At 41.4% G+C, this 27,470-nt stretch overlaps 2 protein-coding genes across 7 annotated transcripts in view; one reads left to right on the top strand and one right to left on the bottom strand.

The window, feature by feature from the left end:
• Positions 1-3,538, top strand: part of psme3ip1 (proteasome activator subunit 3 interacting protein 1) — a 6,426-nt gene extending 2,888 nt beyond the window's left edge. The window contains exons 5-8 of one of the 2 annotated variants that reach the window (XM_049030580.1): positions 201-333; positions 1,133-1,203; positions 1,476-1,619; positions 2,540-3,538. In XM_049030580.1, the coding sequence (XP_048886537.1) occupies positions 201-333; positions 1,133-1,203; positions 1,476-1,619; positions 2,540-2,565 (374 nt within the window). In that variant the 3' untranslated portion in view covers positions 2,566-3,538. Of the gene's footprint in view, positions 1-200; positions 334-1,132; positions 1,204-1,475; positions 1,620-2,490 lie in introns of both variants that reach the window. The other variant, XM_049030581.1, reaches the window with a different exon arrangement.
• On the bottom strand, positions 3,229-27,470 carry LOC125751577 (copine-2-like). Of its 5 annotated transcripts, none has more exons than XM_049030575.1 (16): positions 27,266-27,470; positions 17,748-17,909; positions 17,065-17,244; positions 16,878-16,952; positions 15,704-15,775; positions 15,541-15,624; positions 14,782-14,871; positions 14,495-14,593; positions 12,746-12,832; positions 12,334-12,393; positions 7,288-7,421; positions 6,884-6,938; positions 6,546-6,597; positions 6,310-6,443; positions 5,484-5,720; positions 3,229-4,664 (listed from the first exon to the last, which is right to left on the bottom strand). In XM_049030575.1, the coding sequence occupies exons 2-16, from the start codon at positions 17,901-17,903 to the stop codon at positions 4,557-4,559; spliced, it is 1,623 nt and encodes a 540-aa protein (XP_048886532.1). In that variant the 5' UTR covers positions 17,904-17,909; positions 27,266-27,470; the 3' UTR covers positions 3,229-4,556. The 5 variants fall into 5 exon arrangements, with proteins under 5 accessions (XP_048886532.1, XP_048886534.1, XP_048886533.1 ...); XM_049030577.1 differs by lacking the exon at positions 27,266-27,470 and adding an exon at positions 18,855-19,091 and having other exon boundaries at positions 5,540-5,720; XM_049030576.1 differs by lacking the exon at positions 27,266-27,470 and adding an exon at positions 18,870-19,038.

The raw sequence follows: 27,470 nt of genomic DNA, 5'->3' as shown, positions 1-27,470 counted from the left end.
CCTGGGTATTTCTTGGCTAAGGCAAGAGAGATCATGTCACTGGGTTGTCTCAGCAACTCACTTCGGGAGGGAAACTGCTTCTTGCTTTTGGATTTGGCTTCAGTTTTGGTGGTAGAGGTAGAGGTAGGGCCCTTCCTTTGGCCATCTAAGCTGTGTGAAATGGTCAACACCCTGGCACCGCCTTGACTCTGGCCTGCACAGCGCTCGCACAAAGCTGACAGCCAGCAGCGAGGGTAGGAAGGACCCTGAGCGCCGACCTGGACCCAAGGCAGCAGAGCACCGAAGCATGCTTTCCCAGGCACACCTGCTGGCCGGGGCGGTCAAGCGCCGTAGGTGAGACTCATACCGTCGCAGTGCTGCTGTCCAGCTACATTTGAATGGGTATCTGTGAGTGGTGCAGTGGGAAGCTCTGTGAGTTAGCGGGCTAGGTCAGTGAGGTCCCTGGTTGATTGGTTTATTGGTCGGCAGACTGATTATGTGACCTACGAATTGTAACATCGTGGCTGCAGTCTGCCTACACAGATCGGCATGGAGAACAGACTCATTACTGGACTTTCGCTTTGCCCTTGATCACAGCTTATCTTTTGGGGGTGGTAACTCGACAGGCTTTATGACCAAGACACTTTACAAAAAATGAAAATACAAGAAGGCATCCTGTTTATATCAAGAGAGGGTAATCTTTGTCACAGCCAAAGAAAATGCTAAATGCCTCTGTTCTCGCTTACTCTTTCCCTCTGACCGATTCATAGATTCATTTGTATAGTCAAATTTTTGCATACGTAACTGTATGGGTTTGTAATTGAGTAAATTTCTCTGAAAGCACCTGGAAGACACCCTGATGCTCCTTGGCTTTCTTGTGCATGTTGTTGAGTCTGTTGCATCATCACCCACCTTTAGAGGTAGGCAGGTTAGTGGGTTAATGGTGAACTGCGTACTTCCCAGTCCTGCTGCCAGATTCTGCCCTATTCCCCATTCATGCTGCTTTTAATGACATTGATGGAGTCTCATTAATTAAGAACAAACAGAGCAACGGAGCCCCATTAATTAATGATGTACACAGCAGTGGAGTTCCCTTGATAGTTAGATGTACTTTATCTGTCTTATCTATCTCCCTTCTCTCTCACCCACTCAGTTCCTCTCAGTCATCAGACAGCAGTAAGAAGCAGAGGTTTGAGAGCCCAGAAGTGGACAGTACCCAGTCAGGTGAGCAGGGGGTTCTTCTGCGGCTGTGTGGTTGGAAGCTAGCAGTGTGTGTGATGTTCCTCAGCGCCTCAAATCAAAGTGAGTGGCGATTTGGTGTGAACTTCCCTCGCCCGATTCACCCTGCCCGTCCGACAGCAGCCACAGACCACAGCCACCTGCTGAAGCAGAATAAAACACTGGTACTCAGTGTGAGACTGTGCCACCAGGCCTTACACAACACAGCCCCTCCGACCGCTGGCTAGACCCCCGACAAACACCGTGTCTGTTCCCAGAGTCCAAGGGCCATGTGGCGCTGGCGGGAGCAGGCCGCTCCACTGTGGTTCACCTGCCGTCGGCGGCCGTCTGCGTGGGCATCCTGCCCGGGCTTGGGGCGTACTCCAGCAGCAGTGACTCCGAGTCAAGCAGCGACAGTGAAGGTATAGCTTGAGATTCAAGCACACAAACTCCATGCATGGAGCCTAAATGTGTATCATGCAAACACATAACGCAACACGGAGGCATATATGTGTCTGACAGCTACACAAAGGACCTTAACAGCAGTGAGTTTGGCCTACTGATATCCTCTCACTGTGGTTTAGGAGTTTCCCAGTGGGGCTGTGGGTCTGCCCCCGTGGACCTGGCACATAGCTGCTCCTTCAGCACCTCTAATCAAGCTTTTTCACTACCACCAAGAACCGGGTCATACCTTTGCCGTACTGGGAACCGAAGGTTTTCCATTGTAAATGATCTGAGCCGTACTCACGCTGACATGGCCCTGCTTACCAGCAAACCAAGCTAGTTGCGTCACTACTTTCTGATTGGTTGTAATACAAGAATGTGCATGAATTATCTGAAGGAAAATAGCGCATATTCTATACATTATTCGTAATTAGTAGTATTGCACATCGCAATGTATTGATGCATTCCCGATAACTTGGAACCTGAAAATTTCCAACTCCTTAAAAAAAAAAGTACTATAGAACAGCTGAACAGAATGATGCGTAATGCAAATTTACGCAAGCGAATACTAATTCCACTAGTGTTTGATGCTAACATAAGACAGCGAGTCTCACAGACATACTAGCAGGAACTAGCACGTAATTAATCATGTGATCAGTAAATAAGTGTGTCGTCGGTTTTACGTCACTGTCGCTCTCCAAACCTGGCAACACCTTTACCAAGGAAACCCGTCTGGAACTGCGCTGTGACTAGTATCTTTTTGCAGTACGGCTCGGTTCCTGTATCTAGTGGAAAAGCCTCTGATGCAGGTCATGTGATCTAACTCTTGTCATATTTCATTCTGCCCAGTTTAAGCTTTGTTCTCCTGCTGTTTGGGTTTGCTGGGGTCCTCCTGAAGGGAAAGGAAAGCTGAGGTCAACTTGAAGACCAGAGAATGGATCGTGTGGCCACACGGAATCAGACCTGAGACAGTCTGTCGGCATGTGAAAAGCTCATTTTATTTGTGTGTGTGTGTGTGTTTTTACTTGTTAATGGCTGCAGAGAGCTGGGACAGTGTGTTCTGACCGCCCTGCATCAACCCAAATGCGTGGGCTGTGTGAGGCTTTAATGTCCTCACAGCTTGTGGAAAATAAATCTTCTGCTCACTTTGTCTCCGTTGGGTGATCTGCGTATGATGCGGTCTTTAAAAAGCCAGCCCCGTGTGTTTGATCTGGAGCAGTGCTCCGGCCCTGGTCCCAGGAACCTGCAGGCTCTCCCACTTTTTGTATTTAGCTCCCATGGACTAAAATACTGGTGTTAAATTTAGCAAGTTGAAGCTGCTGTGTTTCTAAGATCTGTTACAGCTGCTTGTACTGGAAAAGGGTTGTATCATTTCAGTTTCCCAAACAAATAATTAAAAATGTCAACTGTAAAGAATCTAAAGGGGATTCCTCGTAAAATTAACTATCAATATATAGTGCATTTGCTTTATGGCCACGTAACTTCTCGTTTTGAAACGAGAAGTAAAATTTGCTTCTTTCTGTTTCGTGTCCTTTTTTATGAATGAAGTTGGCGAAGCTCTGCTTGAGAAGATGAAATGAATAAATGTATAATTTAAGGTTTATTTTTATTTAAAATGTGCTCAAGGTTTATGTTTAGCACAAATGTTGAATCATACAGTATCATCAAAAGCCCAGTAGTGATAAATGGTGAATATCTAGACTAAGGGTTGGTGTTGCTTAAAACAGGAGCGTCGGACTCTCTCCTTTGTAGGCTCTGCAATTACAGGCCTTTGGTCCCAACCATCTTAACCTGATTAGTTAAGGATCTTGTTCTACTTGCATGTCCACCTGTTTGTCTACCCCAAATATACAGCAGTACTGAATGACAAATGATTAAAATTAAACACTGCATATAAGTTGCCTGTCAAGAGCTCAGTCTGTCTGCCCCAAGTTAAAGATGATTTTCAAACACGTGTTCCTGTTAAGCGATACAAACTGTTTCTGTCTAGTGGTCCTAGCTGTCCCAGATGAGTGGGGCCTTTTAGGTGCGCTTGGGCTCTTCTGTTCTAGAGTTCTCACTCATGTTCAACCATACGTGGAATGAAAGTCAACGGGCATCCTGCAGTAACAGTGGCAATGTACAAAACAACACAGGATATCTTTGAAGAGATGCCTGGTTTATGTCAGAAGTTAGATGGTTCTCCTCCAACAATGGCCATTAGGACAGCTTCATAAATTTCTCTCGCCAACTTAAATTGCCAGTCTCAGATGTAAACGACAAATTCCATTTCTCTCTAAAACATCCAAGAGGCTCTCTAACCTTGCTCTCCACACATAATACTTATATAAAATATGGCATCCAGTTTATTCACCTGAGAGTAAAAAGAAAAGCCACACTGTATAAAACGATTAACGTAAAACCTCGACAAGGCACACTAATAGATTTCATTACAGTTCACCACGTAAAATACATCGCAATAATACAATAGCAATAAACAGCTTTTATAAACTAAAACAACCTAAACCATATATAGTAGCAGGAGTAATAATAATAATAATAATAATAAAAAAGAAATATTACATATTACAAAGTTACATTCAATACTATTTTGTCATTTGTTTCTGCTGCTCAAGCCAGTGAAAATCAAGTAGGGATTGTGTCCACATCTTCTAAAAATCCTGTTTTTCAGAATGTGAAAGCGGGAAAATCTTCCATATGGTTATCCGATACCTGGAAGGGGTTCTGTAGCCTACCTCAGGAAAATCAGGGCACAAGGCAGGGGTACACCCCGGGCCCTAGTCCAGGAGGGCAAGGAAAAATAAGAAAACCAATTTAAATACAAACATGTTTTGTAAAAGTCTATTGCTGCGTTCATTTTGTTTGTAAACAGTGAAGGAATGTTGGCAGCCAGCAGGCGGCTCAATGCAGCCGCTTCACTCAGCAGCCCAGTTGCTAGGCGACAGATTCCTCTGTTTGAAGTACTCTGTGACCTGCTGGGGCAGCTCTGCCAGCACAGATTTGGCTAACGTTTCCTTCGGAGCCTGTAACAGAAACAGAAGTTTTCCTAGCCATTTTTCCATCTACAACGCTAAGCATCCCTGACATGATAGTGCTGGACAAATATATCGTTATAGTGGAGGGGTTGAGGATCTACGCATTATAGCCATAAGGTGAATCTCATTATGTATATTTGACCGTTCCTGTGTACCCGTTTTACATCATCTTCTATTGCTGAAGACCAGTTCCAACACTAAGGACACAAGTACATGAGGATGGTGGGCAGCGGTGGCTTAATGGTTAGGGAAGTGTGTTTGTAATTGAAAGATTGCAGGTTCCAATCCCTGACCAGCAAGGTGCCACCCCCAAGCACTGCTCCCCAGGTGCTGAATTAGCTGCCCCCTGCTATGTCACAATGTCACGTGTGGGTTAAATGCAGAGGACACATTTTTTTTTTGTGTGCTGTGCTGTGTTAACACTGATCACTAAATTCTAAACATCCCAAGATACTGGTCTTACTCTGCCCCAAATATCAAGGATCGGTTCATCCTTGCCAAACAAGAGCAATCCCATAATTCACTGCACTCCAAGTTCGTTCTTGAAAGGCAAGTTAGCAAGATTGGTCTTGCCAAAATCATAAATATGGTCTTTGTGGTGTTGATATTGAGATTGACCCATAGTCTTCAGGCAAGACCACAGTATCTGCACCATCAGATTATGGGGTATGAATTCAGGAATGTAACAAACCATGACCCGATAGAGAAAGTGCTATCCATTAATTTGTAATAGTATGGAATATAAGATAAGCTGTGCTAGTGAGGAAATAAAAGAAAACTTCTAGTTGGTCTGAGGGAGACACTCACGTTACGGAAGTCCCGAAAGGGCACAAATTGCACAATATCCCTGACAGCAGCCTCGCCTGTGTAGGAGCGTAAGATGCTATTGTCTCCATCCAGGAATTCCATGGCAGTGAAGTCGGCGTTCCCCACGCCCACGATGATGATGGACATGGGAAGCTTGGCTGCCTGCACTATAGCATGGCGTGTCTCATCCATGTCACTGATCACACCATCTGTGATGATGAGGAGGGTGAAGTACTGCTACAGAGGGGAGACACACTCTTTAGAGGGCACTGTACAGATAACCAGGATTTATCATTAGAGCAGACAGACAACAGAACATATCACACGAATTTTTGTATTCTATCCCAAAAGCTGATCTTGAAGCATTTAGCATAAGTAATTAGAATTTCTTGCTTGGGATCAAGAAACAATACCAATCAATCTATACATCTAATTAGATATCCACTTTAGCGGTACGTAGGCTGCCCAATTTTGATCCATGGCTCTTCATCCAATAGTGCTGTACTCAAAACTGTAAAGACAACTTGGCAGCGTGGGTATCTGGCTTGCCAACTCACCCAAGCCAGCAGAGAACAACCTGTTTATTACTGGTGGCTCTCCACTCACAACACAGAAAATGCACTGTGTTCCTGATTAACTAGGATTATACTGCTTCCTATAGTATAGCTTCTAATAGTCTAGTACAGCAACTACCATGCTGTAAAATGGTGACATCAGCCATAACCTTCTCCAAAAACATTCTACAGTCTTAGCTCTAACTACAATAATATGCTTTATTACTTATATCCTTTATAATGATAGTATTTTCCACACCCTCCACACTCACCGCAGCAGTCTTCTGGTTCTGGGCCTGGGCAGCAAATCGAGCCACGTGATTAATGATGGGAGAAAAGTTGGTGGGTCCATAAAACCGGATGTGGGGCAAGCAGGCGGAGTAGGCTTGTGCGATTCCTTCTACTCCTGATACCACAGGAAGTAGGGAAAAATGGCAACTGTTTGTTCAGATATCAGGTGAGTCTAGACTGCTTGGTCATGCTACTTCATTTCACCCTTGCATCTTACCTGTGCAGAAAGGGTTGGAGGGGTTGAAGTTGATGGCAAACTCATGTGACAGCTGTAGGGGGAAAAGGAAAGGCTTTTGATTTCATTAGAAAACTGGTTGCCAATATAAATCTATTCAAGGCGTCCAATTCTACCAGAGAGCTAAATGTTACTTTTTTTTTCTCTTTTGCAAAGTACAGTGCAGGTTACTTTGTTGTTTGCAAATACTGGTGTTATAAAATATGTCATGCTTGTTTTCTTCTGCTGGCAAAACTCTGGCATTCACTTCAGACACGTTCACCTACAGCAATATCTCTATTGGTTGTGTATTTGAGTAACAGCCCAGAAATCTGACTGACCTTCCAGTCGGGTGGCAGTAGGGCTCCAAATCCCAGTGCAGGGAACATCTTGTCCCTGAGGAGAAGAAGGAACATGGGGCGGGGTATGCACTTAGGGGCAATATCAACTTCATCTAACAATGTTTACATATTCTCCTAATTATGCTATTAACAAAACAACAATGCTGTCTAATTAGTGGAAAAGGAGACTCGATATATAAATGTTGTGCATGTAGAGTAGTGTTAGCACAGCTGTTGTGTTTGTGTTGATCATCCAGTCTCTGATGCATGTTTGAGATTTGATGGTGTCTTTTGACTTATTCTGCTGTGTTTGTAACATGTACCCCGTGTGGTCTGTCCATATATAATGATGTTTTAGGCATTTTTTTTGTAAAATCCATGAAGTGTTTAATTGGCATACTTACGAATCATAGTCCTGTATGATCTGGCCCACAGCCCAGATGGCATCCAGGTACTCATTGTTACCCAGGGGGTTGATGTAGTGCAGGGAGTAGGGCTCTCTGGGGTTACCATTAGAGGCTGTGAAGTCTATGCCCACCTGCCAGAGAGGGGGACAGCTACATGAACACATCAAACGCACCATTGAGGTATTCATGACCCTGTATTATAGGGACGATATTATATAAAATAATACAGATATTAGAAGGAGATTTGTGACCAGTGGTGTGGTAGAGGGTTATCAGTATGCTTATCCTACGCCAAAGGTCAATGATTGACTTAGTTGTGTCATCTAAATTAAGAACAAGCATTCTGCATGATCAAGAACAAGCAGTCATGATCTCAGTATGTTCAGTTGGTTTAATTAGACATGAGAAAATTCATGTTATGTTCCCAGAACACAAAGTGAACGCAGCAACTTAAAAAGGATGTTTCCTTTTCAAATACTCATTCATCAGTGTCCATGATTCAATAGAGTTCATTCAAAGGATTTTAATAAAAACTATTACTGACAAAGCATTCATTTAATATGCATTGTACATCAATGTAGAACTTGTTTGTTTGACAAAATATTAATTTAATATGTATTTTATATGAAGACAGGACATATATGACTAATGACATATACATTTAATATGGATTGTACATGAATGTAGGATTGATATGTCTTACAGTACATGTATTTTACATGAATAAAGCACATATATGTCTAATCACATTAAGAGCTTATATGCAATTTAATGGTCTGTGTGTGCCCTGCGATGGGTTGGAGCCCCATCCTAGGTTGTTTCCTTCATTGCACCTATAGGCTCTGGACCCTCCATGACCCTCAACAGGACAAGCGGTTACAGAACATGGATGGATGGATAAAGAACATATGATTTGGGTAAAATCCATACAAGTCATATAAAAAAAACTTTTCCATACAGGTAGGTCGTTCATCTAGACTCACGGTTTACTGGTCAATCTATGTTCCTATAGTCATGAGCTGTGGGTGATGACTTAGGGCCGCAATATATTTCACGTGAGGCGACATGTATGCAACGCAAGCAGTGTACTGACTGTACTTGCAAGCCTAGTTTATGTCTATCTGGAGGATTAAAGGTCATGTCCACCAGGGGGCAGTGCAAGGAAACAATCACTTATTTTGTATGATGTTGTGACCAGAACTGTACACTCACTGCCTCCACAGCGATTGAGTTGGTAATTTTTTAATACTACTGCAGTATTTTCTGTATTCTAACCACTGCTCCACATCACGCAGGTGCACCAATATGGAATGTCACAGTGGTCAAAATGTGTACATTTTTTTCGCCTTAACATTCTCAAAATTGACATGTGAATGTGCACATCTGGTAATGTGTAAACATGTTCAGATTGTGCGTGTTAACACGTAATGACATATTAACACCACGTACAAAATTCAGCCATGTTAACCTGCCGTGGTTGGTAGTGTTATGGCGTCCAGAAATTGCGCTTTAACACGTTTGTATGTTACGTTGTGATTGTGCTCTCCAATATCGGGCTCTGCCGACTTCAAATTCACATGGGGTACTGCAAACTCAGTTCGGTCCTCTTTCATTTGTATTTGCAACTGTATTTTTGCAAAGCATTTCCATAGAACATACGTTCAGAGATATGCGCTAAAATGTAGTCGAATTGCAGTGCCTTTCTCAGGTTTAATCATATTTATCCATTCATATAAGACAAGGAAAACAATAAGTTAAGGCACATTTATTTATACAGCACATTTAAAAACAACAGTTGTACCAAACTGCTTTCCAGTCGATGTGAATCAATTTACAATAAAAATCAATAAGTATAAATAGAGTAAGAAATTAAATGAAAGAATAAAACCACCAAAACAACAGATTAAAATTATAAAATAATCAATCAAATACAGCGTAACCTTGGGCTGAGTGAAAGCGCAAATAAATGCCTAATTTCAGACTGAAATTAGTTCAACTAATGGAATGTTAAAACCCAAGAAAAGCCACTGTATAAAAATCAGTTTTCAATCTAGTGTCCAAGCAGTCAGCATATCTAGCATGTTCACAAGGAGCCTGTAATAGCTAGGTCCCGACGATGTGGGCAGAGCGAAATAGGATGCTCCTGCCTACCTCTCCAAAATAATGTGAAAGCTGTCACTCCTTTATTTTATTATTTCACAGGGTGGATATGATTACAATATCCCAAACTAACCAATTCAAAATAAGTCTAAACAAATCAAAATTAACTGATTAGTGAAGAAGTGTCACACAGGGGCTGGCGCTGCCGCAAGGAAACCCTCTATCTTTTCTTAAGTGTCCTTTTGCATACTCTTATACAGTACGCTTATTCTCACACAATATTAAATAGGGCAACTATTTGTAATAAGTAATTTTTTTTTGCATTTTACATGGGCTATATGTTTAAACCGTTCCTGGATTTGTATGTTTCTATATTTGGAAATATGAGTATTATAAAGTAACAATATGTTGTTGTAAATATGATTAGAAAATACAACTGATAAGAATAAAATAGGAATGAAAAGAAAAAGCCCTGTCACATATACAGAGGTTGAAGTTCACTCTGATAATATAAGCTGGTAGAGTCCAGTGTCCCCAAAATCCAATGAGAACTGCGCACACTAGTAACATCACACAAACATGTTAAGGCAACACTTTTGGACATCTAAAGACGACCACATATGGTGTATTAACGCACTCACAACTGACATATTAATGCGTATATTCTGAACATGTTTACATGTTATTACGCATTACCACATTCAGAATATACACATTTACATGTCAATTTTGAATGTGTTAAGGCGCAATCACCTAACACGTTTTGACCCTTTTAGCCAATCATACACCTACGAGGCGTGGAATGAATGCATAAAACGCATGGCCAAGATTTGTAGGCGTATGCATTGTGAGTGTCAAGAATCAGCCCCAAGAGGACAAATGGCTGAAATGAGGTTGTCAGGCTCGCTTTCTATAATAGGGCCTTGGTTGGCTCCTAAGGAGGTCATTCTAGGCATGTCCCACTTGCTTGATGTGCTACAGACTATGATGATGATCATCAGGAAGTGGTCTGAAGATGGATGGATGGAGGCATGGATGGAAGCATGAATGGATGGATGTGCATGCACCTGAATACTGTCATGTTTTATCCCATCAGATTTATAGACCTTTACTGAAAAAAAGATGGTTACTATAGCAACCCCATCTTTCTGACCATCATTTTGGAAGAAATAGGGGCTATATATAGAACTTGCTCACTGATCTAGGACAATGTCAGAGCTTTAGAGCCATATATATCAAAAAAAAGTAACTATGTGAATGCAAGTAAACAATAAATTACTGTCATGCAAAAATACAGAAATAGGCTTGCATTTTAGGAGCAGCTAGTAAGCAGCTGTCCCTCTTGGTAAGCTGCCATGTCAAGGTATGGTGTACCAAGTACATCAAGGAAGCTAAAGATATGCTGTCTGGGGCCTTTAACTCCTATCAGGGTCACCCATGGAAAACAGGTCATCGCTAAGGACCCAGACCAGGCCTACTGAGGCCAACCGTGCCACAAGACAGTGTGGTGACGATCACAAACATCTCAAACTCTTACATCAGCATTTAGAAAACCAGCGAAGATGACAGACATTGTAAAATAATGAAAAAAGAATATCATTGTCAAAGCGGCTGCAAATGAAGCTTGCCCACTCTTCTGAGGGCGAGTACAAGAACCTGAACACTAGCTCACTGGTAGTGTAAATAAATAAATAGGACAAGGGGGGAAAAAAAATCATTTTGGCACAGGTACGTAGATGCTGCTCGTCTAAAAATTCTCTGGGGTAATGACGTTTCAGACTCGTCCCAGTTAGCCAATCAACTCGAACAGCCTGTTATGTTGGTTTTAGATTCTCCACAGGGATATCAAAGTAAATGCGTTAGCATTCATTTTAAAGTCATAACGTGTTACTTTTTATTTGATTGTCTTACTGCATACATTTATATTAACAGCATAATTGGAGAATAGTACTAGCAAGGATTTTTAATAGAGACCTACAGTATTCCTGCCTGGTTGTAAACAGAATCCCAGAATTCATACCTAAAATCAAAACTTTCAGCCAGCATCTCAAGTGGAAGGGAGGAGATGGAGAGGAAGGGTAAAGGAACATTGTTATTTGGTTCATTTCATTTTTAAAAATTGCCAGATATCTCAGAGGATAAAAATACCATGATTTACAATATTTTATTATATTTTGTTGAAGGCTAATATTTTAATGAGTATATTTCCAGTTACTTTCAGTGATTGTCAGAGTTTTGTTTTTAGAGCAATTTGCCAAATAGGTTTTAGATTTAGATATCTGCAGTTTTTTAGAGCAAGTCATAAAAAGGAGTCTGTCGGTGGATATAATGGAGTGAAACACTTTTATGCCATAATTGCTTTATTTGATCCATGCAATACTGATATAGGTAACATTTATTTTTGTCTTTATTTTGATATTTCTGTTTGGAATAAATAAAATTCTATGCTGAATATACAAATTAGAATTGCAAGAAGATTGTATATGTGATTAATCAGTTAAAAAAATATCATTTGACAGTCATTATTCTCCATAGTGAAGAATTAATAGAGATATTAGCAAGCTAGATCGGAAAGAAAAACTGAAAAAAGTGAAAGATGCACTGTGTTGACCATGAAACACTATGCAGTTTGGTCACAGAACTGGGTTTACCAGAGCATCTCTTTATTCTTACGAAGACCACCATGCAAACTATCACTAAACCCATTCGACTTGTACACAGGTGCTGGGATGGATTGTGGACTCAAAACTAAGGAAGAAACATCAATAACCTTTGATTTGCTGAGTATATTTATATGGAAAATTACATTTATTTGAAAGTATTTATAAGAAAATTTCTAAAACTGATTGAAAAAATGGGAGCACAGCTTTTGTAGAAAACAAAAAATTATGACCCAAGAAACAGCAGCTAAGATTAGTCCTGATCTTTATAACATGTACTTACAGTGAACATGAGCTGGCAGCCACCGAGAATGTAGTCCAGGAAGGAGTAGTTTCTGGAGATCTGCGGATGCACACAGAAACAGGGTCAGAAGATTGCCCAACAGGGAGCGCGTTCTGAAGCAACGCCCTCTCCCAGCACATTAAAAACAAGGGCTGGCATTGCGTATCATCACAAACATGGCTTGTTATCTTGGGATGATGAACTCCGTGACCCATCCATTACTAATGGAGAGAGTCAGTTAAATTCTGACCACCTGAGTGGTTCAGTAAGCAAATGCAGTTAAAGAAACAAAGTAGCACGCCTCATGTCACTAAACTGTAATTCATATATATTTTACAAGGTAGTTATGATTTAAAACTGAATGCCTATAATGAAATTAGCATATCCATGTGCAATAGCTGTGTATGATTACCTTACATGACTTCAAAATGATGACACCTGAGTTTTTATAGTTCTTCTTTCTCTTCTGCTTCTTGGGATTGATGCAATCAAACTCAACCTAAAGGAACCCAGCAATGTTCAGAATGCAGTTAGCAAGGAGTCTGCTAATTCAGTGTTTTTAACCCCTTATAGGAAGGCCCCGTCTTTTCGAGAGACAGCGAGTGTGCATCAGTCTTGGAAATATTATACAACTAAAATAATATGAACCAAATGGTTTTACAAGACCAATGTGTGACAAATAAACATTAAAATATATAAATTAAGAGCAATTCACAAAATAGCTACGTTGTCATTTTAAAATATCACCAATGTTCATAATGAAAAATAAGATCAAATGAAAATTCGCATTCATTGTTGTGTAGACAAGAAGCTTGAAAAAAAAAAAAACTAGAAAAATATTTCTAAAATCTTTTAGTCACAATGAAAGGGCACGTGTTTGGCAAACGTGCCACACTTCCCACCATCAAATTAGTCATCCCAATTATCAGGTATAGTGCTGGTGTCATGATCTGGTGCTTGATTTATTTCTCTAGATCTAGATGACTCAACATCACTAAGGTAGCTATGAATTCTTGAAAGAGAATCGTTGCACAGAATATGATGTTATAAGTCTGTCAACCAAAGCTGGGGCTGAATTGGACTGTTTCCAAAAAATTACAAAAGAATGGCTCTAGAGAATCTAATAAAGCCAAGATCTGACCCACACGATTTCCAGTCAAGATGCTCACTCTGGAACAGGGGGAGATTAACAGCATTAAGTGCTCCAGGGCAGCGGCACATATGATGTCACGTCAGAAACTGAGCTGATGTATGCCATCTAATAAAAATGCATCTAACATAGAGAAAACATTACACTGGCTTTTAGTTAGTGAAATATTAAAAGAATGGTCAACCATATTCAATATGTTAAATTACATTAACTTAAGACATTGGTTGGGGACCATGGGGTAGAGGCTTGGGATGGGCATTCTGCTTGGTGCCACCTGAGGATGTGGTGCCCCTGGGCACATACCCAAATGCTCATATGGTTAATCTGGGCAGCTCAGGTGGTAGTGTGTGGCTAAGTGAATTATGATCAGAAGGACAGCAGTTCAAATGCAGTGGCTGGCAAAGTGATTTTGCCACTGAGATCCTGAACAAGGCCCTCAGTTGCCACATGGATTGGCTGATCCTGCTTTCTCAATTGTACGTCACATCAGATAAAAGCATCTGTTAAAAAACGCAATGTGAAGAGGCTGTGGCTGGATCTGACGCAGGCTGCTCTTGCCAGACAGCCCGAATCTTTTGAGTGGGTGGAGCGTCCCTCAAAGACAATGGCAGCGTGCCAACGGAAGTGCCACATGCGCTGGCACACAAAGATCTTTTTGTACACTTCCTTCACTTGAGATGTTTAAACAATTAAGGTTTTGGAAAATGTAAGACTATGTTTCCATCATGTATGAAAATACTTCTAATTACAAGACAATTTAACGCCAAAGATCTGTAAAGCCTGCAGGTTGAGCCATTCTCAAGCATTGACTCATACCTCACAAGATTCTCCATATTCACTTGTATTCTGCCCACATACAGAGCTTCTGATTCACAACTACTGCTGAAGAAGATAAGGAGTGATAGTGGCTAGCACTCATACAGGTTTACTGCCATCTAACTGGAGGAGACCAGCCTCACTGCAAGTTCCTAGACTGGTCCCAGAGCATAACCATCTCCTTTGAACCTTCACCTCGACAGAGTTCTGGGCTTCAGCCATCCTGGTGACAGTGGTGTAGAACTCCCCGATGAAGTCATGGCCACCATCATTGTCAAAGTCAGAGCAGATAACCTGCAATAAAGGAGAAAATAGTAGCAGGAATAAGTATATAGTACAGTGATGTTGCCATTCTCTCCATCACCTCCCTAAAAAGTGACATATTTGACCCAAAGTGCTCAACAAAAATCTAATAACAGTATTACATTCTAGTGGCACGTGCAATCGCCAAGGTGACATGGTACCCTGTCAATCACATCTACCTTAATACTCTTCTCCATGTCACCATTGCAGAGTGAGATGAAGGGTATCGTGAAGGGCGCCCACACGGGATCCAGGGTGTTCTTGATCACCTGCTCACAGCATATAACACAGCCCTCATCATGTCTGTGCAGAGTGTTGGGAAGGTTACTTTTAAAATGTAATACGTTATACATTACTAGTTAACCTGTTACAAATGTAATAAATAATGTAACTATTTTTATTACTTCAAAGTAATGTAACATTATATTTGTTTACTTTTCTAGAAAAAAAGCCTGAAAGTTCCAATGGTTTTGCTGTCCCCCATTGTCTGCAAATATGCCAGAGGCGGCATTTTGACACAGCGAAAAGATGCAGAGCAACAAAAAGAACATTATATTCTACCAAAGGTTTTTTTTTTTTACCTGAAAGAATATATTCAGATGCAACCTCTTTTTAATCACCAACAATTGATTAGCAATTGAAATTCAGTTAAGCATTTTCCCCTTTGGTAACTGTAATGGATTAGTTACATTTATTTTATAATTTCATTACATAACCCTGTTACATGTAGGTAGTTACTCCTCAGCGTGGTCTATGCATGCATGTGCGTCTGTGCCTGTCTATACATGCATGTGCGTCTGTGCCTGTCTATGCATACATGTGTGTGTCTGTCCATGTATGTGTATGTGTGCCTGTCTGCCTGCTTTGCTGCAAGTTAAATGTCCTACCAGAATGTGCATGAAAGAGTATGTGCGTATGCAAAAAAGAACGGCTCGCACCTCTGTCCGGTGGACCAGCATCCACTTCCCATCCTCCCCCTCCTTGTGGAATTCCAGATAAGGGTCCGACTTCCCAAAGAAATCCTGGAGACACATCCGGACATAAAGCTAAGTTCACAGAGGCAGCAGAGTCACACAGACAGAGTGCTGTCAGCGATCTCACCTTCTTGTCCAGTTTCCTCCCACACAGGCTGAGTGTGATTACTCTGTTGTCTGACAGTTCCTGTGCTGTTATCTGGAGGTACAATTAAAAATAATGCTTCATGTAACCATTCACACTGTGCAAAGATGAAGGCAGTGTAAATAATGCCATGTGTGTAGTTCACCTCAAGTAGGTGAGCAAGTGCAAGCTTCTCACCACTCTTGTGAAACATCAAGATTCCTCTCTCAGTATAATTCATTGTTTTATGCATTTTGGCACTGTTTTCTTCCCAACTGTTAACTTGTACCCATCTCTCTCAATTTTGATTGGCCTACACTGGCAACCGTTAAACCAGTGCCATGGTCTTCACCAATACTTCTGCCTGCAGATCTGAAACTTGGACTATGTACAAAAATCTTTTGACTCGGAAGCCTTTCTCATTCACTGAGCCAGAGTCCCACAATGTCACTCAATAACTATTCACCACTACCTCCCTTAGCACTGACGGCTTCCTTTGCCAAATGTCTTCTCTGCTGGTTTGGACATGTAGCCAGAAAGCCGGACCACCACTTACGGCAAAAGGCTCAATCAAGTATTGTAAAGCCATCTGGAGGACGTTAAAAATGTTTAAGAAATCACAGCAGGGATTAAATGAAAAAATGTTGAGTCAAGCCCTTGAGATGAGCGCCAACTGCCCTAACCGGGGAGGTCTTTATCACTCATGCCAGCTGACAGGAAACCATCCTGGAAAGGAGATTTAGTGACAGTGTGCTGCTGAGAGAAAGCCATGCACCACCCCAGTCACCCGTCCAACTTACGGCACAGCAGGTAGCTTCCACAAGAGCATCCAGTGTCACACCAAGAGGCATTCGGTCAATAGCTCTTACCCCCAAACCAAGTTATGAGAGAATGGCATCATCCGCTTCAATGAACAAGAAAATGATCTCTGTGTGTGCGTATGTGTGCATGTTTATAAACACTTATCTGCTGTGGACTTTTACCATCATGTGAAGACAGATGACTCCTGAAATAGCAACATTTTATGCTTTTAAAATCTACTAGAAAGAACATCTTGTCATCAATTTATTCTGCTAAGACTAAGGACTACGGCTAAATGAAAAATTGCAGTATGCTGAGGTACATGCATATGTGTGCGAGTGTGCTTGTGCATATTTGCAAGCTTGCAGCTTCTTACAGTGATGGCACCCTTTCCTGCTGGTTTTCCATTAGCCAGAGTCAGAGGCCGATGCAATTTCTTACTAGAGACAATCTGTTGGTGAGAGACACCTGATCAGTTGTGAAGAACTCCGTAAGAAAAGGTCAAGAAAAAGTAAAAGATGAGACAGGACAGTGAGGACAGCTGGGGAAATGGGATCGCTTACCACCCCGAGCGTGCAGGTGAAGTCTCCCAGGAAGTCATGCTCATACAATTGGTTGCTGCATTTGTCCTCATCGAACATGGCAAACTTAAGCTTCTGGATCTCCTCAAAGTGATAATCCACCTGGAACTTTACCCCAAACACGGGGTTCAGGTTGTTTAAAACTGTTTCTGTCCGCCCGATCTGCAAAACACACAAATTATTTTACACTGCTGATTTCACCTGTGCCTTACAATGTGCTGTCCTGTTTTTGTAATCCTCAGTTTGTTCAGATAGTTTCCTTTATTGCCCTCAAAGCATCAGTTCCAAGTTTGATTCAACCCCACAGAATTTTGTATGATGTTGACGCCCAACTCTCATCCATCTAGTCTTTATAACAGTTCCTCTAATCCATGCAAAATCCCTCGTCTTGTTTGCTGCTCACATACACAGATGCATACAAACACACATAGAAATACTCACAGGCAAAGGCACATACTGACATTGACATGGCACAGATAAATGTATATAAACAATTAAGAGCTGAATGAGAACACCATAGTAACCCCCAGGCTGAACATGCTACAAGACATAGCAACAGGCCCCTTGGTCTTCACGTCCCACTGTCCACCAGTGCTCCCCCTACAGGCCATCACCATACCCATTTTATACCTATACCCACATTAACCCCCCCTTGCCATTCTCACCTCCACCCATTTGCCATCCACCTCCAAGAAGAGCACACAGAAAGGGTCTGACTTGGAGGTGACATCTCGATCTAAGAGGCTACTGCCGCAGACGGACAGCTCCACTTTGGTAACACAGCACTGAGGGCCCAGTGCAGATCCAAGTGTGTAAGCCATGTGACACTGAGGAAAACACAGGGAACAATCAGACCCTTGGTTACTACCTTTATCACATGTGCGTTTATATGCACAACTACGGTTGTTTCATAACATCATAACAGCTAGTAATTATTGTCGCTGATTACAGGTGATAAGTCTAAACACAATCCGAGGTAGACAAGAATCAGCCAAGCTGATTTTATGAAGTTACTAAATTCAAAATTACTTTTGACAGCAGGAGTATTATACTGTGGCAATGAATCATGCAAGGCAGGAGCATATATTGACGATTTCCTGAACCCACTCTCCATAAAGCAAACAAGTTACATAAAAGACACTCATACCTTAAAGATTAGGAACACTACAGTAGCACGATCAGCCACTCTTCACAAAGGCTTTAATAGCTTACACGAAAACATAGAAACAACTGTGGAAGTATGGGTAGTCATTTGAATACATAGCGTAGAGTATTTTTTTTAAACTGTACACATGGTAACATAGATCAGGGGGTGTTTTTCGTACGTGGATTACTCGTTTAGCCGAATGTAATTATTGACGATTTGGCATGATCCTGGATCTGTCGGTTTTCCCGAACTCTTGCTGGATGTGTTGTCATAGCAGCACATTTGTTCTACGTAAACAAAGATTGGCTCGCACAATAGATCAGTGTCCGTGCTTGGAACTCCGTTCAGTCATGGCCTCGCCATTCATGAATCAGCGACCAATTGATATCGGTGCGCAAATTATAAGAGATGGTCATGTATGACTGAATGTAAGTGCAGAAAACATCATGTTGAAGCTCATTGCTCTTAGTTAATTAGACTTTCGGGATATTACGTACATATACATCTCTCAGAAATCCTGTCAGGTCAGTGCGTGTAATGTTAAAAAATTGTACATGAAATCTTCTCAGAAATCATTTCATATAACACGACAAACATGGTTAGACATTTTATACAACATTTATACATTTTTATACATCACCCGTTGCTTTCCCCGACGACGAGTAACGTCGGCGAGCGCGCGTCGTCTTTTTCAAATATGGCACCCTAGGCGCGCGCGTTCTTTTTCAGGGACCATTCGATTAAGTTCATGTGTCAAGTACTGGTGGAACACCCGGATGGGCTCTCCTTTATTGGATTTAAGAGTACACACTGTAGACGATTTTAATGGGCATTCAAATTTAGAGATCAGTGTTGATAGATAGACCACAGCACACAGTGCACAACGAAATGTTTATGGTTCTATAAAAAATAACCTCAAGGGAACGTTCACAGAACATTCGTAAAAGGATACAAAAACGTAACCTTAGTAGAACCTTAAGGAAACGTTCCATAAAGGTTCTCCCAAGGTTCCACAAAATGTGACCTTTAGAGAACGTTCTAGGAACGTTCGTAAAAGGTCACATTTCGTGGAACCTTCTCTAAAGGTCGGAACCTTCGGAGAACCGTTCTGTATTTGCTGGGAATTTCATATATAGAGGGTTTTGCGCGATCGGCAAGATCCTTTATTGCTCCCAGAGGAAATTCTTTTCGAAAGATACCGTTTTTGTCGAGTGGAAATATTGCACCTCAAAGATGTATTAGCACCTTATATTCCAAGTCAAATTAGGCGAAGTGTGTGTGTGTGTGTGTGTGTGTGTGTGTGTGTGTGTGTGTATGTATGTATGTATGTATATATATATATATATATATATATATATATATATATATATATATATATATATATATATATATATATATATATGTAAGCACAATGAACACTACTTCCGATTTTAATTTGTCGGCCACTTTTTGCCTGCTGTCTATTCTGGTTTGGGCTGTATTTGCCGTGTAACCCCTTGTACATATTAGTTCTTCAAATTCTTCATATCCTTCTAATACGAGGTCCTGCTCCGCTTGCGTGAAAAGCTGAAAAGTGCGCCCTTCCTTTCGTCATTTTGTTGCAGCCTATCAAAGACTTGCTGATCATGTTTTTTAGACTCGATATATACAATGGTACCTCAGAACTCGAACTTAATCCGTTCAGAACTTGCGTTCGAATCCTAAAACGTTCTGATCGAATTTCCCCCATAAAAATAATGAAAACCAATTAATTGGTTCCCGATCCCCAAAAAATTACACCTAAATATGTTTTTTTTAGCACTGAAACATTAAAGCATTAAAAGCATTTAAGCATTAAAATTTTTTCACGAAAATTGGCCCACATTCCAGTGGAAGATTAAACACACACTCAAAGGTAAAAAAAAATCCATCCCAAACACACATTTAAATTTTAATCACAGCTTCCCAAAATTCCAAATTCCACAGATACTGCATGGAAAAGCTGTATTTTGATGAAGGCAATGTGATTCTATTTAAGGCAGTGGCCACAAGGGGGTACTCCAGATAATGCCTAAGGAATAAGTGGTAGGGAGGCTCTCTGGGCTAGGACTCTGTGCCTGTGATTGGAAGGCTGCCAGTTCAAATCCTGTGGTTGGCAAAGAGATTTCACCATTGGGCCCTTGAGTAAGGCCCTTAACCCAAATCGCTCCAGGTATTGGCTGACCCTGAATTCTCAACTGTAAATGAATAAATGTCAAATGCAAATAAGGGAAACTTTAAACTGAATGCAAAAGGACAATCATAAAATATTCCATATAATGATTACATAAAAATAAAATCATAAATTATGCCTACCCCAAAACAAAGGCCTGAACAGAACAGAATAGAATACAATTAAAAAAATGACCAAGAACTTTATAATTTGTCTATATGCAAATATCTACATGAAAAGTGTCCACATTTATGCTGGAGAAGAAATCATATATAGGATTTTAAATAAAAACCTACCCGCACATTTAATACATGAAATGGCAGTGAAAACAAACATATGGTGGCACATGTCATTCTGCATGAACTGCATTCCCTCAAGAAACAAACCAAGAGGACAGAAAAAAAAAATGAGAAAACTGGAAGCTCAAGATGCAGATGCTGTTGGCGGTACTTGGATTTGGTCCAGCGCAGTGCAAAGAACGAAGACATTCACAGAGAATAAAACATTCACGACGGCTGCATGTGTGGATACAGCGAATAGAATTTAGGATGTAGTATAGTATTGTATAGAATACAATAAATACTGTAAAATTCAAAGCAGTGTGCAGCATTTACAATGCAGAAATGCAAAGAGTGCAATATAGAAAGTATACATATGCAGTAATGTTACAATGGTTAGACTTAGTCTCTATCCACAAAAATGTAGACACAGCTGCTGAGTGTGATTTTTGGAGGTCAGTGACATGTTGTGTCTGCTGAAGGGGACAGTGTGAAAAAGGTGGTTAAACTAGATGAAAGACGTCAATGACGAATCCACCGCAAGTAGTGCAATTGTCTCAGTCCAGTGGGAGCACCCTGATGAAACCTTAAATGCTATGATATTTAATGCCTTGGATACAATATGCTCTAGTTTCTTCATTGTTTCTGTGTCTCTGGTCCTTAGCAGACAGATGATTGTATTGAAAGCTGAAACTGAAGTCTATAAATAGGACACAGGCATAGGTGACTCCAGGTGATGTGGTGTGTGATGGAGTGCCAGGTGAACAGCATCTTCAGCAGATGAGTCTGTGGCATAGGTACATATAGATCAGTGTTTCCCAATCCAGTACCTGGGACCCACAGACAGTCAACATTTTTGCTCCATGGACTGTCAGCCGACATCCAGCAACCCTGGAGCAGTTGAGATTAAGGGCCTCACTCAAGGGCCCAACAGGAATGTGATTTCTCTGCTGGGACTCAAACACACAACACAGGCACAGATCCTAACCCAAACCCTCTGGGTTTACTATAAATATTTGAGTGATTTTTTTAGAGATGCACGACATCGGTATTCATTAAAAATAACAATATTGGCATCAGTCCAATATTGCCGGGAAATGTAAAAATTTTATCAACATTCAACAGTTATCCACACCAGCGCTAAAGGCATAAATACTAAGATATTGGAGAAGACTGCATCGGGTGATCAGCCATTTCCTATAGCAGAGGGCGAGGAAATTCGTCTCCATTTGCCACTTAGAAGAGGCCTCAAAGTACAGTATGAAACACTTATATACAGTCTGCAATTTTTAAAAATATTATTAAATCTAGCCCACAGATCGCTCTTTCATTTTCCACAAAATAAAAAGCGGTGTAACCTCATTCCGCTAATCCAGTGTTACTCAACCCAGTCTTTGGAGAACCCCAGACAGTCCACGTTTTTGTTTCAGCTCCCAGCGCACCTGTACCAGGTATTCGGTGTTCCTGATTGGCTGGGAGCTGGGAGGGAGCAAAAATGTGGACTGTCCGGGGTTCCCCAAGGACTGGGTTGGGAAACACCGTGCTAATCTATGCCAGCAAGCTCCTCCCTGCCCGCTCAGGCATGTGGCTCAAAGGTTAGTCAGTTATCTGTGCAGGTGATATTAGACAAAAATATATATCTGTTATCTGTATTGGTCAACACATCGGTGCACCACTACAATCTGTAAAGTATACAGCTAAAAAAATTCAAGCTGTCTCAAACCTTGATAAGTTTTACATGTTCGTAACAGAATAAATTATTCCTCTATTTCTTTCAGACTGGGCTCTGTATCATTGCACTCTAAGAGGAGATTATAGCGAAATGCGCAATGTGTGGGGAGGGTCATTGGCTGTCAGCACCCTCCTCTTGAAGACCTGTAGAAATCAAAGATAAAGGACCAAGACTAAGAAAATGATGTCTGACTGCTTGCACCGTGGTCAATTCCTCTTCCAACATCTCCCTTCTCGGCAAAAGTTAAGAGTAAGAGCATTGAAGACAAGGCCTATCCACCACCTGAAGAGCTTCTTCCCCTGGGCCATTGTCCTCCTAAATAACAACCCAGGAGAACCACTGCTCCATATCCAATCACCCACCCTCAGTATCATACTGCTATTGACCTCATAAGGTTATGTGCTCATACCCCGAGCTCTTTGTATCCTATATTTGGTTGTCCACAAGTTCCTCATTTGCACATCTTTTATTTGGCATTTTTCTACTTCTATTATACTTCTACTGTTAATTGTTTTGTTTTAACTTGTCTTGATTCTACGTTTAATTGTATATTTCATGCCAACACCAGCCCCAGAACAGATCCCTTGTACTTTTTGTACTTTGTGAATAAAAATCTGATTTTAATATGATCTCATTGATGCTAAGAGGAAATTCAAATGCAGACATAAAGTGCAGATAGAATCTTGGATCACTCTGGGATGATAATAGACTATTTTAGCACTTTTATAATAAGGTGTCAAAGATCTCACTAAGCAGAGTGGAGCTGATCCAGACCTGCAACTTTCCTTTTGATATAATTGTTCTTCATATTGTTCTTCTGAATGGTGAATGGTGGAGGAGGTGGCTGTAGAGAGCGGCGGGATAATCCATCACTGTCAAAGCGTGCACAGAACTGACTGAGCTTGTCTGAGAGGGAGGACCAGAATGCATTGATAATTTCCAACAAGCTCTTTGCCTTGTAAACATTCTTCTCTCTGCTAATGCGCCACTCCTTCCTACACAAGTGCTACTATTTCCTTGGAAATCAATGTTCACTGCTGATGTCTGATGACAGTTTTTTGTGGAGACCAAATGTATGACATCACTGTGCCTGTATAGATATCCAGGGAGCCGCAATCAATTTCAAATGCTTCCCAGACAGTACATTTGAAGCAACTGTCATTGGCTTGCATTAGATAATTCCCCTAATAAGAAAATATTCATTCATTCATGTTGTGTCAATCAAATTATCCATGTAATTTATATCTGTTCAGTAGCTACTGACAGTTGTTTTTATGCAAGTAGTTTGATTTTGAAACATAAATTAACCAAAACTCAAACACGAAGCACGTACCACGTTATGCCTCCAGGGCACCATCTTGAAACAGATGGATTGACGGAATAGATTATAAATATCCAAATGGGTTATAGCAAAAAAAAAAAACACAATGTAGGGAAAGGAGATTTACAGAGAACTCATACACTACAGACCACAATCTGCACCCTTTCTCTCACAGGAGACCACGATGTGCAAGAGAATGATGAAGAAACTGTCCACAACCCAACCCTAAGTTTAGTGGTTTATCACTAATCCCAGTACTGCAGGACTGAAGACTGACGGAAGGCAGACACTGTACCAGACCTGCTGGGGGAATGAGAAAGACAGAAAGACCAAGACCGAACCAAATGACGAAGTAAGATGGACCCACCCTTCTCCTGCCAACACCAATACTGAATCTAGTAGATTAACACTAACGGCACATTTCATTTCAAAATGCCTCCTTGAACAGTTATTTGAACCAACTATCAGGTGGAAAAGGAATTTCTCTGAAAGGCATGCATCTTGTTATTTTATGACAGTGATTTTGACAAATAAATACATTTAAAACAGCTGGTTTAAAATAAAAAACTAACAGTCAAATGACAGTCCTTCTATTCCATATCTTCTGGACAGTACATGGGTGGAACCTTTACCAGATCAGAACCCAGCACCTGCACCCTAACAGCCGGAAACTCTGAATGAAGCTGTGTCTGGACTCAGACCTCACGTCTCCCAGAGCCACTCAGCTTGTCAAAGACACAAACAGAAGCACACCTCATACACACACCCCTACAAAGACATACTTATGTCGTTCCTCCTCGAGCCCAACTTTCCCTTTGCTGCCAGACGGCAAGCCACACTGCCCACGTGCCGCTAAACCCTCGCTTCCTCTTTGAGAAAATCCACCCCTAACGCAAAACAGAACCTGCAAGATGGAAACACCCTTACTGAACATCCTTTCCCCACAAAACTGAGCTGAGAGCTCCTGATGGAAGCAGAGTGACTGGTATAGAGAAAGGACATGTGCTGTGTTGGAGATCTCACACCTTCCACTGTATGCCAGATTTATGACATTGACCTGATATGATACATTCCGAGACAGGCCCCATTTATTTGTAGTGTCTAATTAGAAAATCATCCAAAAGACTTCTAAGAGCTTGAATATGCATTTATTCTGCTGAACGTCTGGGATTAAGTACAGTTCTTTAATCACACCAGCCTCTGTCCATTATTCTAACACTCTGTTCTAGTCCCCGAACAGACATTAAAAACAGAAAGAGTCCATCAACTAACCGACCTAAAACACAATGTCCTTAAATACAGTGCAATCACATTACCACAATGTTGTAGCTGTGTTGTGAGAAGGTTAAGCGGTAGCTGGGTTGAGGACTTCGCTTTAAATAGCCACAGAGTGAAACTCCAGTGAGAAATCGGCGTTGGAGTCAGGTACAGAGGAAGGAGAATGCAAATGTGTATGTGTGTGTGCACAAGAATGTACATGCAGGAGTGTGTGTGTGTGTGTGTGTGTCACATACACATGGGAAAACTCTGATATCCATTCTGTATACCTGGGCACCAACTCTCTCATTTGCTGCTATAGTTTGTCAGCCTTCTTAAAAGATGACTGAGAGAACATAACCACTAGGGACGTCCTGCAGAAGCAAACTGTGACCCTACGGGAAGCAGAAGACAGCTTTCGTGCTGAAGGGAAGACTCGCTTCACATCTCCACCCCAGAAAGGCCTCGATTCCAACAAATACACCCTGAAACCCTGAGTGAGAAATCAGACACTTTGAGAGATGTGAGAAAGGAGCTGCCATTAGCCTGAAATAGTCGGGCAAGGAGCATGAAAAACAGGCAACAGAGGTTTTGAAAATTTGGGTTGTCAGACACAAATTCTTTTATTGTTCCCTAATACGGCATTTTTCACTATATTTTTACCAGCCGCATCTGGGTCAGACACAGACTACTCTCCAGAAGGAACAGGTACAGATGGCAAAATACTCACTGGGAATTGTAGGACTGTACAGAACCAGTAGCTCAGCCAATGAGCCACAGAAGCTCTAATGCTGCTGCATTAGGGAGCTGTTTGGACACTCGTTGGGGGCGGCGTGTAGCTCAGTGAATTAGCACGCTGTGCCTGTGATCATAAGATGTCCAGTTCAAACCCTGCGTTTGGCAAAGTAATTTTACTGGTGGGCCCTTGAGCAGAGCCCTTAACCCCCAATGGTCCCAGTGACTGGTTAACCGTGATTTCTCAATTGTTCATTGCTTTGGAGAAATGTATCCTAAATTAAATTTTTAATCACATGGAACACCTAAGAGATTTTTGTGGACACGTCACTTTGCCCTTCAGGTGATACCAAAATTTTTGCCTCAAGAAGCAGGAAGAGCCATAAATTCTTAACAAGTTAAAATAAACACCTACGCTGTGGTGCTAGATAGAGGACAACATTTAACATCAACTGGTCACTGGAACCGCCGAAACTGACGGTATTTGGGTCAGTCACGCGCTAAGCTCCAGTGCAGACACAAGGTACATGCATGCTAGCTGGGAGTACGTCTGCTCACAACCACGCTGACTGCTAACAAACGCCCCAGTCATGTAGCATGAATACCTGCTTTGGCTAAAAGGGTGGTACTGCTGGCAAACAGGATGGAAATTAGTTACACCAGAAAAGCCAGCGGAAAACATCTGTGTATAGTTTCCTAAAGTGTCCTTTGCACACTGCAGTCTCTGAAAAGGAGGAAAAGGGGGAGGACTCAACTGCCTTAAAACTAACTGTATTACTCAGTAAATCGATATTAACTGCATTGCATAACAGTAGCCTAGTTACATTCCCGCTACCCCGTAGAAACAGCAGCAGCATCCGCCTGCGAGTTTAACATGCCGTCAGTAGGTCTTAAGTCCACAAAGTCTTCTGAAGCCACTTCATTTGCTTCATCTTCTCCATTTACTACGGAGACCCATATCTTGATGATTATTGGGTCAACTCCTCTATTATACGTGTGAATAGAGGCTTACCCCGAACTCGTCAAGTATTTTACCATTATTATTATTATTATTATTATTATTACTATTATTGCAATTGCAGCTCTTGTTAATATTGTTATTATAGCTATTATTATCATTATTATTATTATTATTATTATTATTATTATTATTATTATCACGAACAGTACATTTCTGCCAGCCGCATTTAAAAGGAATCACACTTACAAAGCGTTTATGAGATCTGAGCGGCTATACATTAAGACTCCACTGTCAGTTTCACGGATTCTCTTAGAAACGCAGACATTCTTTAAACTCTTAAAAAATGTTCATCATCCATGCGAAAGTCGAACTTGCGACTCTCTTCCCCGCTGGGAATCTACACATATGTACTATTTCAGCTTCTCTGTAAATTGTTGTCTTCTTCTTTTATAAAAAATAACGGCATTTCTTATTGCACAACTAACAGCAAGTAGCCACTTAATACGGAGAATCATGCCGAGAATGTAAATTGGCAGCAAACGCCTCGGTGCCGCGGCTCACCGTCTGCAGCGAGATGAGCGATGCGGAGACTTCTTGCGCTTCTTCCAGTCCTGAAGTCAGGCAGCTTCACATTACCTCCGCTTTCAGACTCACAGCCGACCTGCGAGAGCCTACAGTCCAGCATGTAAATACGCCATATTTGCTGACACGTCTCCAGTTTTTGGCTTTTCCAACACCTCTTGGAAGTTAGAGGGACCAGCCTCCG

The sequence above is a fragment of the Brienomyrus brachyistius genome, chromosome 11 (genome assembly GCF_023856365.1).
Source record: "Brienomyrus brachyistius isolate T26 chromosome 11, BBRACH_0.4, whole genome shotgun sequence".
Lineage (NCBI taxonomy): Eukaryota > Metazoa > Chordata > Actinopteri > Osteoglossiformes > Mormyridae > Brienomyrus > Brienomyrus brachyistius.
The sequence above is the reverse complement of the archived record's forward strand: the minus strand, read 5'-3'. Positions and strand labels throughout refer to the sequence as shown.